Source organism: Pecten maximus, chromosome 15 (genome assembly GCF_902652985.1).
Source record: "Pecten maximus chromosome 15, xPecMax1.1, whole genome shotgun sequence".
Classification (NCBI taxonomy): Eukaryota; Metazoa; Mollusca; class Bivalvia; order Pectinida; family Pectinidae; genus Pecten; species Pecten maximus.
The window spans coordinates 23,701,104-23,717,311 of record NC_047029.1 but is presented as its reverse complement, the minus strand read 5'-3'; the positions used below and the strand labels follow the sequence as shown (position 1 = coordinate 23,717,311).

At 35.4% G+C, this 16,208-nt stretch overlaps 1 protein-coding gene across 1 annotated transcript in view; it reads left to right on the top strand.

Annotated features, from left to right (window-relative positions):
• LOC117344314 (calcitonin gene-related peptide type 1 receptor-like) overlaps window positions 1–16,208 on the top strand; it is a 62,009-nt gene that overhangs the window by 44,050 nt on the left and 1,751 nt on the right. The window contains exons 2-9 of the mRNA XM_033907025.1: window positions 5,216–5,313; window positions 9,145–9,236; window positions 11,026–11,176; window positions 11,673–11,823; window positions 14,501–14,561; window positions 15,148–15,214; window positions 15,516–15,598; window positions 15,885–16,020. Coding sequence (XP_033762916.1) covers window positions 5,216–5,313; window positions 9,145–9,236; window positions 11,026–11,176; window positions 11,673–11,823; window positions 14,501–14,561; window positions 15,148–15,214; window positions 15,516–15,598; window positions 15,885–16,020 — 839 coding nt within the window. The remainder of the gene's footprint in view (window positions 1–5,215; window positions 5,314–9,144; window positions 9,237–11,025; window positions 11,177–11,672; window positions 11,824–14,500; window positions 14,562–15,147; window positions 15,215–15,515; window positions 15,599–15,884; window positions 16,021–16,208) is intronic.

Sequence of the window (16,208 nt, the reverse complement as noted above, 5' to 3'; positions counted from 1 at the left end):
ACCTCTTCGAGACAATAGTGTCCGATATTTCTGATACCTGGTTTTTCTTATAGCAGAATTTCGTACATGTGCAGGTGCACCATTTCCAAGCCATGTCTGCACATCGGTAGTAATGCATGGGTTACATAAACAGTCTTTACAACCTTCTATTTGATCTTCTATCACTATCACTATCAGCCACACCATTTTTTATATTAGACTCGTCACATGCTGTTTCTAATGGTTCCAGGTTATGGTGGTCAACAGTATGTGTTGTGATGACATGCTGTGTTTCCTCCTCAGATATATCCCAGGGGTTACTCACCACAGCATTATCAAAGTCCCAATCATAATGAGTGAATAGGGATGAAATAACATCTATCTGTTCAAGTGTTAGTCTAAGCTGTACAACCCTCCTTTCATCTTCCATATCTCAAGGTGATAAACTTATGACTGCTGTGGTCAAACTGTTCTGGACAAAGAAAGATTTTTGGCGCATTGACGTGTTGGCGGGAGATGACCGGATCTTGGTCAGTTCATTCTGATAGGGAGTGTCAGGATGTGTTACATCATACAAATAAGGTTAAAACAGTTACATGATGTACATAATTTACTACCTGAAACCCCTTTTCAATAAGTAGATACCTTCCGGTCAATGTATAGTAAATAGAAACCCTGTTTTACATATGGGTCATTCATAGTAAAAATTCCAGAGACCAATATGGCAGAACATAATTCAGCAACTACAAGCTCTAGAGAGAGTCATGTTTCAGACTCGGGTGAAATGATGAGAAGTAGAAATGTTAGGAGAAAGGAAAAATCTAACAAGGCAATTCTTGGAAACATCAAATTTTACGTAAATTCTGAAGATAAAAAAACAGTCATGTTTGACAAAATGGACAAAGCTAAACGTGTGCTTCGGGGAAAATTGTCGAATGTTACAAACACAGAAATTCTTAATGAAGCTCTTGACCTGTACCTGAGGACATATGATGACAGCAGCACAGATGACAACAGTGACACTATGTTCCATCAATATTTGCACAGTGCCCAATATGAAACAGACGAAGAAATTTTCTTGGTAACAAACTCCGCAATAAGAAACATGTCTGTTGGAATTCATCAGCATAGTCAGATATGCAGAAAAAAACATTGATGTGAAGGACATACGTCGCAGTGGACATGCTGGGAAAGTTACTTTTATGTGCGAGGACAAAAACACTTTCAAATGCGATACTTCACCTCACATAGAAGGCGGGAAGTATTATGTCAACCTTCGGATGATACATGCTGTATTTGGCAGTGGACTTTGATTTACTCAATATGAACGTATGTGTAGCAGTGCAAATATTGGGTTGTGCTCAGAATCCTTTTTTGGAAATGTACATGATGTTGACTGTAACATAACAGGAGAAGTAACCGAAACATGCATTAAGGATGCAATCGATGATGAAGTGGCACATACTATCCTCCAGTGTGAAGTAGAGGATGAGGAATATAAAGGCATCAACATACTGACAGATGCAAGACATGGATGGAGGAAGAATGCAGCCAAGTCTGATGTCATTGCATTAGGCTCTGCAACGCATAGAGTATTAGCTGCAATCACAGTCACACGTGATGATGACCCTGTGAGTCAGAGACACGAACTTATCGGTGCAAAAAAGATATGTGATCATTTTGATGAAAATGATATTAATATAAATATTCATGGCCACGACAGAAATGCATCTATCAATAAATACCTGAGCACTGAACAACCTACTGTGACTAATGCGATGCCACGAAAGGTATTGCGAAAGTGCTGAAGGTAGTCACAGCGGGACCTAAAAAGATGCATGGAGTGACATGGCATTGTGAACTTTCAGATAAAGCAGGGTCAATCAAAACCCACTGTTACTTAGCAATGAAAAATTGTGGTAAATCAGCAGACAAATTAAAAGAACTTCTGATAAATATTGTAGAACATTATAAAAACAATCATAGCTAATGTTTAGAAACTTCAAGGTGTAGGACCGATGGAAACTACATCCCTTCAAAGACCATCATCAAGAACTCAGATGCTGAAAGAATTCTACTGAGAGCCATAAGTGGACTTCAAATTTTCAAGTGTGCATCTGACTATGTTCACTGTATTGATACTCATTATTTGGAATCATTCAATAATGCTGCTCTGACATACCACGATAAAAGGATTGCGTTCGGTCAAAGGGAGTACCAGAGGAGGACAAACATGGCAGTCCTGGACTGGAACGAGAATGTGGACAGGGAATACAGCTCTGTTTCACTATATGAGGAGGCAATGCATCCAAGAAAACGTGTTGGACAAAAAAAATTATGCCCAAAAAGTTACACTTTCCTTGAAACAATATGGAAAAAAGTTACAGACTTTTACTACCAAATCTAGGTATATTGGTTTTATTGTAACCTTGAAAGTAGACAGTGAGGTAATTATAACATCCATCACAGTGGAATAAAGACAGCGATGATTATAGTGGAATATAGACAGTGAGTGATATTCATCACAGTGGAATATAGACAGTGAGTGATTATTACATTCATCACAGTGGAATATTTAATATAGACAGTGAGTGATATATGCTTTTCAGCACAGTAATTATTATCTTTTATTAACTGTCTTCCACAACTATTATACTCATCAATGGATGTTTTATTATCTATATCTCTATATCCATTTAGTAAATTTGTGTAAGTGAGTTATGATTATTTATAGTAACATACTAAATTAACATAAGCGAGTTATGATTATTTATAGTAACATACTAAATTATTTTTTATCTCCAGGACACTGTAGGTAAATGTACATAATGTTCTCAGTGGAAATATGATTTATCCCTTTGATATTCAATTAATAGATAAATGGATATAACAGTATATCAAATTCCTTACAAGATCATACCTAGTGTGTCAATATTATTATATTAATGATACTACATATGTAAATCTTTACAAATTATTGTACACATGTGCTATTCCTTCGTTAACTAGTTAAAGATGAATAATTACTACTTTATATGAAAATCATTAAATGATCATAATATATTTATAAATATGTATATCAGTTGTTTGTTAAATAAAATAATGTATTTGTACATATGGTATGAAATATTATTACACTGTGATAGTCTGTAGCTATCAGCTAGCATAAGCTGTAAGCCCCTCCTCCCACAATTACACGCTTGACTCCGGTAGGGGCCCACTTCTAGCGGGCCTTTAAATATGGCAATCGGTACTCCTGCTTAGGGCTCAGTGTTTTGGGAATGGGACGACTGGTTTGCCCGTTGTCAGTATTAAGTGACCTGGTGGGGTGTCCTGGTGGATGTCTCCTGTAGTATGCTTCAGTAAGGTAGCACTATAAATCGGCAAAAGTTCCGGCCTATCACAAGGAGACTTGACACGAACATACCACAGCCTCCCAAAACACACATACACACTCATCACACGCATGCATGTCACACGCACGGGAGGCCGTCCTTAAATTACCTTAGCTGTTGATAGGACGTTAAATAAATAAAACCAAAACTAAACCAAACTGTACCAATAGCTCTAAGTGTTGCATTTATTTTATTTGAGATTATGTATTGTATTGGATTTAGTCATATTCGGTCACGTTATCAGTGAGAATTTCTTCGTTGAGGATATTTGGAGTATATTTGGTAAAATTCTTCATTAAACTCTGACAAAAGAATGTGCTGAATAATCAAAATGAATGATATACTAAAACATTGAAACTGCCACTAAAAGAATATTATATATCTAGTTCAGAACACAATCATTACCTCTAGAAACATATATTCTATATTTTACAAAAAATACACAATGATATATCAATGTTATTAAACATGTATATCAAGATCATTGTAATATTATGATATTGCTATACACGGTCAGGCTCTAGATGCCCACATCTCTGATTATCATTCACACGTCTTGTCATCAATCCAGATCATTTCATAGATTTTATAGTCCTGTACTTCTGGGAACTATCACTTCACAAAAAAGCAACATCCTATCTCTTCTTCGGTGGCGATGTATCAAAACGCTCAATTGATCGTGGCACACCATTCTCTATGACAAACAATGTTTGGTAACCATGTTGTACTCTTTGACGTACCATCAATGGAAATAAGGCAACGCTATCTGATTGATACAAACGTGATATCGGTTTTATCCGCAACATATCTAAGGCTTGAACAGACGCAAGAGTTCAACATATACCCTCCCAAAGCAACCATAAATCGTTTTATCGAGATTATATTTATATGTTTTTATTGCAGCATGCCCAACACCATGATGCTTGGTTTTAAAGTGATATTTTTTTTTGGTCTTTGTGTAACTAACACAGAAGGTCAGAAGTTGACCAGACTTGATATCCGGTGATTAATGACTATACTTAAATGACCACTACCAGACAGAGATCTAAATAAATTGTCCTAAAGAATATATATTTGTATGAACGTAAGCGGCAGCTGGGAGATGCCCATTCAGCCATTCGATTTTTGTGTACAGTGATCTGTATAATTCAGACACTTGGCAAACTGTCATGTCATCAATCATGTAATTTACTTCAGAACTCCACAATATTGGTATCATACTTTTTGAAGTATGTTTATTACGTTAAAGGATATAAAAAATATGTAGAGTATGTAAATAGAAATGTGTAGGATTGCAGTTCATATATCAAGAAAATTTACAAAACATATGAAAAATTTGAATAAAGTCATGGGTAGTGTAAACAACGAATACTGAAACAGAACCAAAGCAGTTAGATAAGAAATCAATATATTTATCGAAATAAAATGCGGCAATTGTGTTGGCCTTAGAACGTGGATTTTCTTATTTATTTCATAGCTCAATACGATTTTTTTTTTAAATCTACCTTAAGAACGTTGAATTGCTATGCACATCATTATAGTATGTTAAAGTTCATTAATGACTCAGATTTCAGAACTCTTTCAATTTTTTCTCTTTGATTTATAAATGGGGAACAAGTGGTCTTGTCTTCATGTCAGTCAATAGTCATGTTACGTTGCGCCTATAGTTAATGTAATTTTCAGTGTACTACACGAGTTAAGTATGAAACGTTACTTGTGATCTTAACTACTTCCATGGTACGTAGCGAAAGTCATTACCTTGTCGTACACCCGTTCAAATACCACCATATATCGAGTATATGCCACAAAGAATTGATTAAGTTTTTTGCTTTCATTTTTAGATTACGCGACCAAGGAATGTACGGATAACGCCACCTGGTGGAGGGAACAGCTGCATTATCGAGAATGGACAGATTACACTCCTTGTCTCAAGATAAAGGTTTGTATACATTGTAATCAACACTATTGACATAAACGGTCAAACGTCAAATATAACCAATAACTTTAGAAATTGATTCTAATTAACTGATAAGGACCGATTAAAATCATGTTAACTAGACCCTGATTAATATTAAACAGAACAATCTTAAAGACAAACGTTCATGGTGAAATGAATCAATGAGCTTGCCGTAACTGTGATTGTTTCCTTAGTGATATACGAATATATTCTGGATAAATATATATGAATATTAAGCATTTATGAGGCGTTATTTCACATATTTCCTTTATCTTTGCTCATGTCTTAAGTAAGGGTCAATATGGTTTAAAATCTCTTTCGCCCTAGCAATACATGTCCTGCAAGGAGGGCATAGAATGCAAATCTTACTGCATGATTCGTATTAAGCGACTACATCTGGTATCTTATGTTTTCTCTTGGTAACTTCATAATGTCTTCCTCGACATTTTTCTCGTTTTGGACGTTAGTTAACGTTCGTTTCGAGCTTTGTCCCTTTTCCGAGACACACTGGAGTCTACATAAATGGTAGTTACTTATCCAGTTTAACGTTCAGCATTTCTTGATAGTGTAACCTCTCGTTGTCAGCTCAGTATTTTTGGTGACTGGGTGTCGTTTCCTGCTGGATTTCTTCGACAGTATGCTTCAGTAAGGCACTGTAAAGCCGATATCAGTTACATCGCGCTCTCACGAGGAGACAAACACGAACATACTTCAGCCTTAACATAAACACAAATTCTTCACAACATTTACACAGCAGATGTTGTCCTTACATGGTAATAGCTGTTGGACGCACGTTAAGCAATACAAAACCGTACATGTACACGCTAATTGCATAACACACTTAATAAGATCAAGTAAAGATTACATTGATCCGATTTAGATACATTACATTATCACAAAAGGAACTTCGGAGATGCAAACAAAGCTACATTGTAGAATTCTAACTAAAACATACAAAAAGGAGTAACAAGTTATTCTTTAAAACGTTAAAAAATGTAGACATTTCCAAAAAAAATCATAATTTATAATGCTTACTACAAATCGATAAAACGAAGATAAAATGTGTATGAAATGAATATCTATATGCAGATGATAACAAGAGCAATGTGAATAAAAACCTCGCGTTCCGGAAGGGTAACCGTGTTATGTTGATCGATGTCAGTCAAACGCAGGTAATGTTGCAATCTCATAATGAAAACTGAAGTTGAAAAGGATTCACATTAATAAGTAGCAAACAAGTCTGACTACATAAACCACGTTGATATAGAATCCTTTCTAAAGAAGACACTGTTTCTTTTCTGTCAGCAGCCGAATAGTGGTTTAACTGTAAACTTAACGCCGAAGGTTTTGAAAGCAGAAACGTTGCTATCAGAATTGGAAAGAAATACTCTTGATTGAAATTATGACGCTGATCATGAAGCCGAGTGATAAAATGACCCTGTTGGTGTTCCGTTGCCAGTAAAGCTCGAGGAAAGCAGAATATGGAATTTTGTATTGTTCATATCCAGGTATAAACTTTTTTTTGCATTTTAGGAGAATTAGGAAAATAAAGACACGATGACTCATATGGAACCATTTGATTAATGAATAAAGTATATAATTATATCACTTTTGTTGCACCAGACAGAAAAGCAATATATTGATGTGGATGGATACCGGAGCATTTGAGAAAAAAGGGTATATTAATTTCGCTTCATATGAAGAAACAAATCAATATATCATATTTTTTAATAAAGCACAACAGTATAAAATATTCATTGCTAAAGGGATGCACTGTAAGTCGACACATGGATACTGTAATCTGTTTGTAAAAGCAAGGGCTGAAGTCCGTGAATTAGGTTACATGACAACACGGCGTGTTTCAGAATGACTGAACGCACTTTAGGGAATACTTAAGTCATATAACAGGCCGAGGCGTCTAAGCTGTGGGCGTATTTGATGCATGGTGGTGATGTCCAGGTGATCGGTTGTTGTCTCGATATGTGTGTTTTGGCTAGTGGTGATATCTAAATCGATGACCAAATATCTCTTGTAATATTTGGTGTCTTGCCGAATTAAAACAAATTAAATACCTGTACGTTACTACTTCACCACAACACATTCTGATTTTTGAATGTATATGCGTCTTTGTATACATGTTCAATAGCAAACAAGGGTATCGTATATTACTATATGGCGTAAGCGTAAAAGGCGTCTAATTATGGGGAGATCTTTTTCAATGTCGGGATGTGGGGGTTCGTGTGTGTGTGTGTTGGGGGTGGGGGTGTTACTCTTGTTTATCCAGCGTATTCGAGGAGATGTTGTGAGAGGAATAAGATACTATTCCAAGAAATAAGATTGTTGTACCTCATTGTTTGACATCCGATGAGACGATGGATGCTTCCTTCCGATTAAGAACCCATAGTTCCATATGTGTACCTTTACCTCATATAACATATAACCATGTATTGCTTTCGCGGATGACCCCATTCCCTTGGAAAAAAAGAGTACATGTATTTTCAACGTGCGCAAGCACGAGCGTGAACGCGTACATGCACGGTTGTTCTTAGAGAAGGTTTTCCTTTTCTGTAGCTCGTATAGCTAAGGTCAAGGATGCTTTCATTAGTAACAAAATGGAAAATCCAACTCCAGCTACATATACGAAAATCTCTTGGGAAATAACACCAATAGAACCAGATAATTTCTGTCTCTGCCCTAAAGAACAAATACAAGATGCAACGTCTGTAAGATAACGTTATTAGGGAATGATAGAAAGGTTAAATGGCAGACTGAAATCAAGCCATTTACAGGGATCAATGTATTCATGATTATTAACGCTTGTCACACATACGTGCGTGTCTTTATATGTGAAAAGGACACGTCGGCAAGGGCATTGACTAAATATGTTTTATTGTTTTTTTCAAACAAAAATCATGGTGTCCTTCATTTTTATACTATATTCATTTATCAATTATAGCGAAGGCCGATGTCAATTTTTCAGACTCCACTAGGTCAATTAAACGCCATATTAACTGTATAAAAGTTCCTTAATTTTATAGTCGGCATTAAACTTGTCTTACATTCTATGATAGATTATAAACAACTAACATATCTTAATTAGAGACCGTCTCCAAACAAAACAGCAATTGTAATTGTAATTCTCAATTCTCAATACAACAATTGAGATAAATTAACGAGTGCTTAGGGATTAGGGATAGGTTTACATTGGCTGACTGACTGATTGGTTGGTTGGTTAGTTTGTCGAGTGATTGAGTGATTCATGAACTGAATAGCATGGTTGATTTTTTGCCTGACTCACTAGCTAACATGGTTGGTTGATATATTGACTGGCTAACTAACATGGTTGATTGAGTAATTGTTTGACTGACTAACTAAGATGGTCGATTGAATGACTGGTTAACTGACTAATATGCTTGATTGAGTAATTGACTGGCTGACTTACTAACATGGTTGATTGATTTGTAGTGATAGTGTATGAAAGAGGGAACTCATTTTAACACCTTACCAGCCCCTTCTATCATAATACGGACATATCCTAATAATGCATAATCATGTATAATAACATAATTATTTTCACGATTTTCTCTGTAGAGAACTTTGGAAAATTTCGTTATATTCTGGTCATTGAATATAGCGAGAACATAAATACCCAGGTAATATTTTTCCTATACAGAAAGTTAAAAAGCCAATGTTGCACCAAATTTAATACCCGCGGTATAGTTTCAACTAGGACAACCGCGAAACATTTGCCCCGCGAAATTTAACAAGATTACATTATAGCTGTAATTCGTTTACTGAATTCTCTACTAACAGGTGTACAAGTCTGTGGTGTACGTAGGCTTAGCTTGCTGCTCCCTCAGTATCGTTCTCCTTGTTCCAGCCATCATCATATTCCTGTCTATCAAGTAAGTGTTCATGTTGATGTAGCAACCACTAAACAAAAACAACGATATGAAAGTGTTGTTACAATAAATCAGTTTTAATTAAAGAAATACAAATAACACCAGGACATCGACATTGTAACGAATTCTTATTTTCACAAAAAGAAAATAAATATGAAAACAATCGCAAAATCAAGACCGACGAAAATATATAAGGGTGGTAAAACCAAGTTATTTTCGCGGCAACTGATTATCGTACTTTTGGCTTTACTAACTCTTCGCGGGGATTTTATCTCTCGTTGTACGCGAAAATTAATCGTACGCGAAAATAAGTTGGTTTACAGTAGTGCAGATAGAAAATTTAGATGTCTACTGTTCCATTGTATGAATATTGATAATGTCATGTCCTCAAAGTTAGAACCAGGCTTTTCAATGGGTGCATCTGTTGAAATCCTGCGTTGTACGTATTCTGTCAGTATATCTGTAACGGAAGTCGCGCTATAGGGAACAAACCCTTGAATATCGAAACAACTTGGCTTATTCGACCTATGTTACGATTCAATGAGTGAAGTTCGATCCTAATATTAAGTGGTTTGTGCTCCTCTAGACGCCAAGATCACACACTCTCCTTTGCAGTCGTTATTGTGTCCTTGGACGAGGTTCTTCATATCAATTTTCGGGAGAGCATGTGGGCGGCCTTCTGCATGATATTCAGGGAGGTAGCTACCAATTGCTATAAGAAATTCCAACTGCAAAATAACTTTGTTTGATAGTGCGACGAACCAAATACACAAAACAATTATGATGCGCCCATTTAAGCCGACAATATAAAGTTGTATTGACGAGAGATGTGAAACATTACACATCCCATTGGTATCAAGATTGATTGCATTCGAGCTCAAATTAGACTCTCGTCAGATTTTGTAGCGTATGGAATGCGTATACATCAAGCAATACAAAGACAACCATTGAATGTTGCTTCATGTATTATGCTATATTTGTTTCTGTTTTAAATTTCAAATAATATTGTCTTCAACTTGACATTTGATCTTGTGTTGCTACTATTAAGAAGGAAAATCAATAAGGTAAACAGGTCACTACCAGATTGTTCATTGATTATGAAGGTGGCCGGAACTATTCCAATATTACAAAATTTCAGAAGATCGGCACGCCATTATCAAAGATAAGCCAATTTCCACAGGCTCTCAAGTGTTGCCATTCGAAAAAAATTGGAATCATCAATCAACCGAAGCACGTGCATAGTTTGAAACCTCTTTCATTTTTGGCCATAATATATTTGAACTGTTGTAATGTTGTACTGCAATTTAGCTTCAACTTAACAAACGCCTTTGATCAAAACATAATTTTGCCTCTAGCAACGTTGGTATTAGAAGTGATTTGTGTTGAAGTTCATAATTAAATAAGTAGTACATAATACCAGCTAGTTACAATTAACATTGGGAGTTAACAAATGAGTTATGGTAATGTGGAAATACTCAACTTCAAATATGTTATGTCCTGTAAGCTAAAAATCATTTACTTTGACTGTGAAAAAAAAGGTTTTCTCTTGGAAATTTTCATTTTGTGCAGTGCATGAAATGTCGTATGTAAGCATTTGGGAATGAAATAGCTGCCCCGGCTGTATGCTCCTAGAGAGTAGAGAAAGACGATGGCTTGTGGCTGAAGACCCTATAACCACGATAATAATTTGTTAACCACTTTTGAGACAGCTATATTGCTGTGATGAAGCGATATATAAGAATAACATGTTATCAAAAGTATGACAATTTGCCTTACATATTTGTCTTTACAGACAGTTGAGATCGCAGCAACGCATCCGCCTCCATCTGTGTCTCTTCCTCTCATTCATGTTGACCTCCGTCTTCACTTTGTTTTGGGACTTGTTTGTGTACAGCGACCTTTTGGATCATCCTCGTCACCATACGATCATGTATCGTAATTCGGTATGTAAGTCAAAGAAACTTCACAAATTCGATAAGTACCATCTATTAACAGATACAAAGCATTTTGATTTTGATTTCGTGTTGTCCGACGCAGGGGTAATACATCACCTTTCACCTAAGCGACCGGGGTTCGATTCTCAAATCGGACGTGAAAAGGTACGTGGGTCACCCGCCTGACCACATTGGTTCTTTCTTTGGTTAGTCTGGTTTCCTCCCACAGTAATACACCCCCTGTACCTCCAGTAACGCAAACAGGAGTAATATAAGTTATTACAGCTTTTATCGCGATTGTTGTATAATAAACTTACCAGTTGTATCATTTTGATATGAGCGTCGCCATTACCACATATCAAACGTTAAATCGTCATAAAGTTCATGACAATTGTCTCTTAACGATTCATGATAATTTCTCTTTAGCCTTAGAATTTTGTTACGTCTATCTGTTCATGGTATATCTTGTTTACCTCTATAATACGGTTATTTTTTTGTGTTTTAGCTTGGCTGTCGCTTGCTCTACATCCTCAAAAGATATTCAGTTTCCGCCAACTACTCCTGGATGTTCTGCGAGGGCCTTTATCTTCACCGGCTTATAGTACATGCCTTCAGGGTACCAAGGTCTCTCTTGTGGTACTATTTCTTAGGCTGGGGTACGTATTTTGAATAGTATACCTCAAAGCGTCGAGACTTTTGATATTATCACCCAATTTGCAGCAGTTTTTGTAATGTACTAGAAACTGTCGAGAATTCTGGTATTATTACATAATTTGTATTTTCTTAATGATATATCTCATAGTGTCGAGACATCTGATATCATCACCTAATTTGAAGTAGGTTTTGAGATATACTTCAATGTGTCGACACTTCTGCTATCAGCATCTTATTTTTAGTATGATTTAATGATTAAACTTCAAAGGTTCAAAACTTCTGATAACATCACCTAATTGGTAGCGGTCCCCGTAATATACTACAACGTGTCGAAATCTTCCTGTGGTATTATCAGCTAGGCTAGGATACATATTTTAAATAATATATTTCTATTTTTATATTTCTTCTATTAGTTCCTAGTTAAAAGTACCTTGAGATTTCCCTGTGGTATTACCTCCTAGGCTTAAAAACTAAATCAAGTTACATCAATATTGATTATACATTGAGTTTACTGGCACGCAAGGCTAGTACTTATCCTGTAAAGGTGAACCACATTCGGATATATTTTTACCGTCGAATAGAATACTCCTTATACAATCTTTTGAAAAAGAATGTATCACTAATTGCATCAGAACCTCCCGCTAGCTGTTCTTGCACTAAGATAAGGTTCAACAAGGCAAAATGAAGACTAATCACCCCACTGTGAAATTTCCTTCATGATGCCACATTAAGTATACATTCAGTTAACTATTAAGACATGTAATAAAAGTTCATTTCAAGTAGAGCTTCTACATCATAATTACTTTCGTTTTGCAGCGTGTATATATATTGAGCACGTCTTTTCCAGTTAGCCGTATTTGGCGATCCGTGATATTGCTTTTTTTCTGACAGCTACAAGGCTAGCAGGAAAAAGTTTAATTTGAACATAATTGGAAGCGACACTAAAGTTATATGAATTCATTTCAATGTGTTCATTTAAAAAAAAATCTTGCTTATTAATTGAAAGTCACATGTATATAAAAAAGGATTTTTTATTCATTATAAAAATGATTACTACATTTTAAAGGAATTGATTGATAGGTTTCAGCAAGGCCTTAGAAATAAATGCAATTACTCTAAAGAAATAAAGGTTTCTTGCATCGGTAGAGCTCTACAATAAATGACCCATTAAATATCTATTAAGACCGACAACGGAAGAAAGTTCAAATGACAAAACCAAAAATTAGACAAAGGCATTCAATAAATGGATTGTGAAATAAAAACAGAAATTAATACTAACATCCGGAATTCTTTAACTGAAACTTAAAATCGATAACCTAGACATAGAGGTTAAAGTGTTAAAAGAATGTAGACTGCATGTTAATTGTTACAAAGTACAAGGTGATACGATCAGGTGTTCAGGAAGAGCACGAGCCTTCTGTTTCCAAGTCAAATCCGTAAGAAGATAGAATAGATGTAACTTGTGATTGTAATTTCACTTTACTATTGACTTCGAACTGTATCTGTTGCGTCTGAAAATACAAAAAATGTTTATTAGACAAAAACACGGCGATACTGACCTTTCATTAGCATGTTGAGTATAACATTAAGATTAATTAAGATGTATCGTTCGAAAGTATCTTGATATCATTTTGATGCATTCTGTTAGAATTATACCTTGATTTAATTCGATTTAAGACTGACGGAGGTATCAGCGATATATACATGGACTCTGGTCAAAGGGAAGGAAAATAGTATGCCATTCACGATAATCCCATTTTTGTGTTGACGTACAAATATTTATCTGGCGCTAACTTAAGAACTTAAGAGCTTAATAGGTCGATATTAAACATTTACACTGTCGGCCCTCACTTAAATGTCTTGGTCATATTACAAGGCTGCGGATTCTGTCATAAGAAATGGTTTGAATTTGCCTAAGAATGATCCTGTGTTACAAAGCGTTATTGTAGAAATAAAAACTTTACCATTAGTATTATCATATATGTTTGAATCCGGAAACATTTCACATATATTTCAACAATACTATGCAATGATTTAAATTTGTTGTCAGCATAAAAAAATTGTTATGAAGCATTGTTTCTGAAGTGTGAAGTTGAGGGTAAATAGAGTTTTTACTATCGGAACAATGCATTATACCAAAATTAGTATAAAAGTATACCACATATTGTGTACCATCCGAAAGCACGAGCCACCGTTAACCCAACTTCGCTAGCCAAGGGTGTTCAATACGATACTCTCCTATGCAATAGGAGAGTATCGTATTGAACACCCTTGGCTAGCGAAGTAGCCGTTAACCGTGATATTTTATTTCCCTGTCTTTTGATAAATAAGGTAACCTAAGCAACGATATGTGTAACCCTGGTTGCTACTAGCAACAATAATCCGCTCGGCTAGTATTACAAGGATTGAATACTTCCCACATGGGAAGAACTGGTCCAAGAGTCTTCAGAGGTTATCACGATGCTTGCGAAAGTAACGATTAGTATTATTCCAAGTCCCTATGTAGATGCCAATGTATTGCAGAGCGTGAGGTGATTTCAATACCTCCTCTAAGGATCGAACCTGGGACCTCTGGACAACCTTGATATTAAGCTATTATGCTATTTCTGATCTACCTGTCCTTGTTTCATTGGTTTTTTTTCTTTTGTTATCTATCCTATTTAACGTTTGTTTTTGTAGGTCTTCCATTTGTACCCGTTTTGATATATTCTCTCATCAAAGCTGGAACCGCTAACCATGGGTTTGTAATATTCCTAAGTATTGATAAGATAGCACTTGGACATCATTTGCACCTTCCAGGATTGTTAAAGTCGATTTTGAACTTTTTATGTAAGAATATATAACTTAACAAAATTATATGGCAGAATGATTAGATCTCTTTTGTTAAAACAATACAGAATTACTATACTGATTACCACAATAGTTATTCAAAGAAATATTTAGAAATCCTTTAGTACATGATAATGTTTCCATATTATCCTCATTTGTATTCAAAGGGAGACAATTCTCAAGTTCTTGGTGCTATTTATCCAACTGTGTCTCATCAACTACAATGCCGCCGATTGTTTCCAACAGATATTGTGGCACATTTCTGTCATACGAAACAAAATTATCACGCTTAGAAATAACATTAAGAGAGGTTTCATATTTTGGAAGAAGTAGGGATATGTTATAACTATTGTCTTCTCGGGAAAAAAATGTCAAGCAATTTCTTATGTGACCAATTTCAGTCAAATAACTTAAGTTAAGCCCTGTGACGCCTTGTGTTATTTTAATGGGTAGTTGATATTACAGTTTATATGTGTCATTATTTGTTTTACTTTCAGGTGCTGGGTCAAGAATATGGGTTACTATGAATGGATAATTTATGCACCTAACATCAGCTGTATTTTAGTATGTTTTTTCCGTCATGTTATCAACAATATAAATGCCATAATGTTCATCAGGTGTGACACCTTTATCATATTCTAATAAAACTCAATTAATAAATTGTTTTTGAAATCAATAACATTAATTGATGTTGTGATTCGAGCAATTTCATGCAGATGAAAATTTGTTTTTCGTATTTTTTCCTCGGTTTAAAGGTTTTGAGTAAAACAATTGGTTCCGTTATGATGTCGGTATTCTCTGTGTTAATGTACATGTACCTTGAAATAAGCACCGGAATTCATTCAGCTCTCTATTTCTGTTTCAGGCAAATTGCCTATTTCTGTGTAGTATTTTGAGGATTATGGTATCCCAGCTTCAAACACATCCAAACGAACCCAGCGGCTACAGGTACATGTAACATGGGACCATCAGATTCCATTTCAGACACGTTTTCGGATGAATTCATTTTAATACATTTCTACTAATTGACACTCTGTTGTAGTTACTCACGTGTTCATTTGTGCAGGTAGATAACAAAATTACTTAATGAAATAAATAGAAATATATATTCCGCGTAATAGCCATTGCATTAGAAATAACAGCAAACTTTTCACTCTTGAAACATGTGTACTCTGTTACATTTGTAAAACAGTCTATCTTAAGCAATTACGTGTGGATATTCTTGTTCCAACAGACGTGCTCTCAAGGCGACCTTTGTACTGGTGCCATTATTCGGTATCCAGATATTCGTCATCATCTATCGTCCTCATGGCTCAACCTCTCATCGTTTTCTCTACGAAATCATATCTAAAGTCATCACAGATTCTCAGGTATGCTGTCAAAACGTCAATATTTATAGACGTTTCCTAGACAAACAGAATTACGTTTCAAGTATTCAATGATTAAATGGGGTATACTTTCTTTACTGTGTATATTTTTGAAAATTGAAAACTATCAAAAATGTAATCAAATGTTACATATTCTTTTGTATGATTTAAAGATTTTATATTTATAAAAT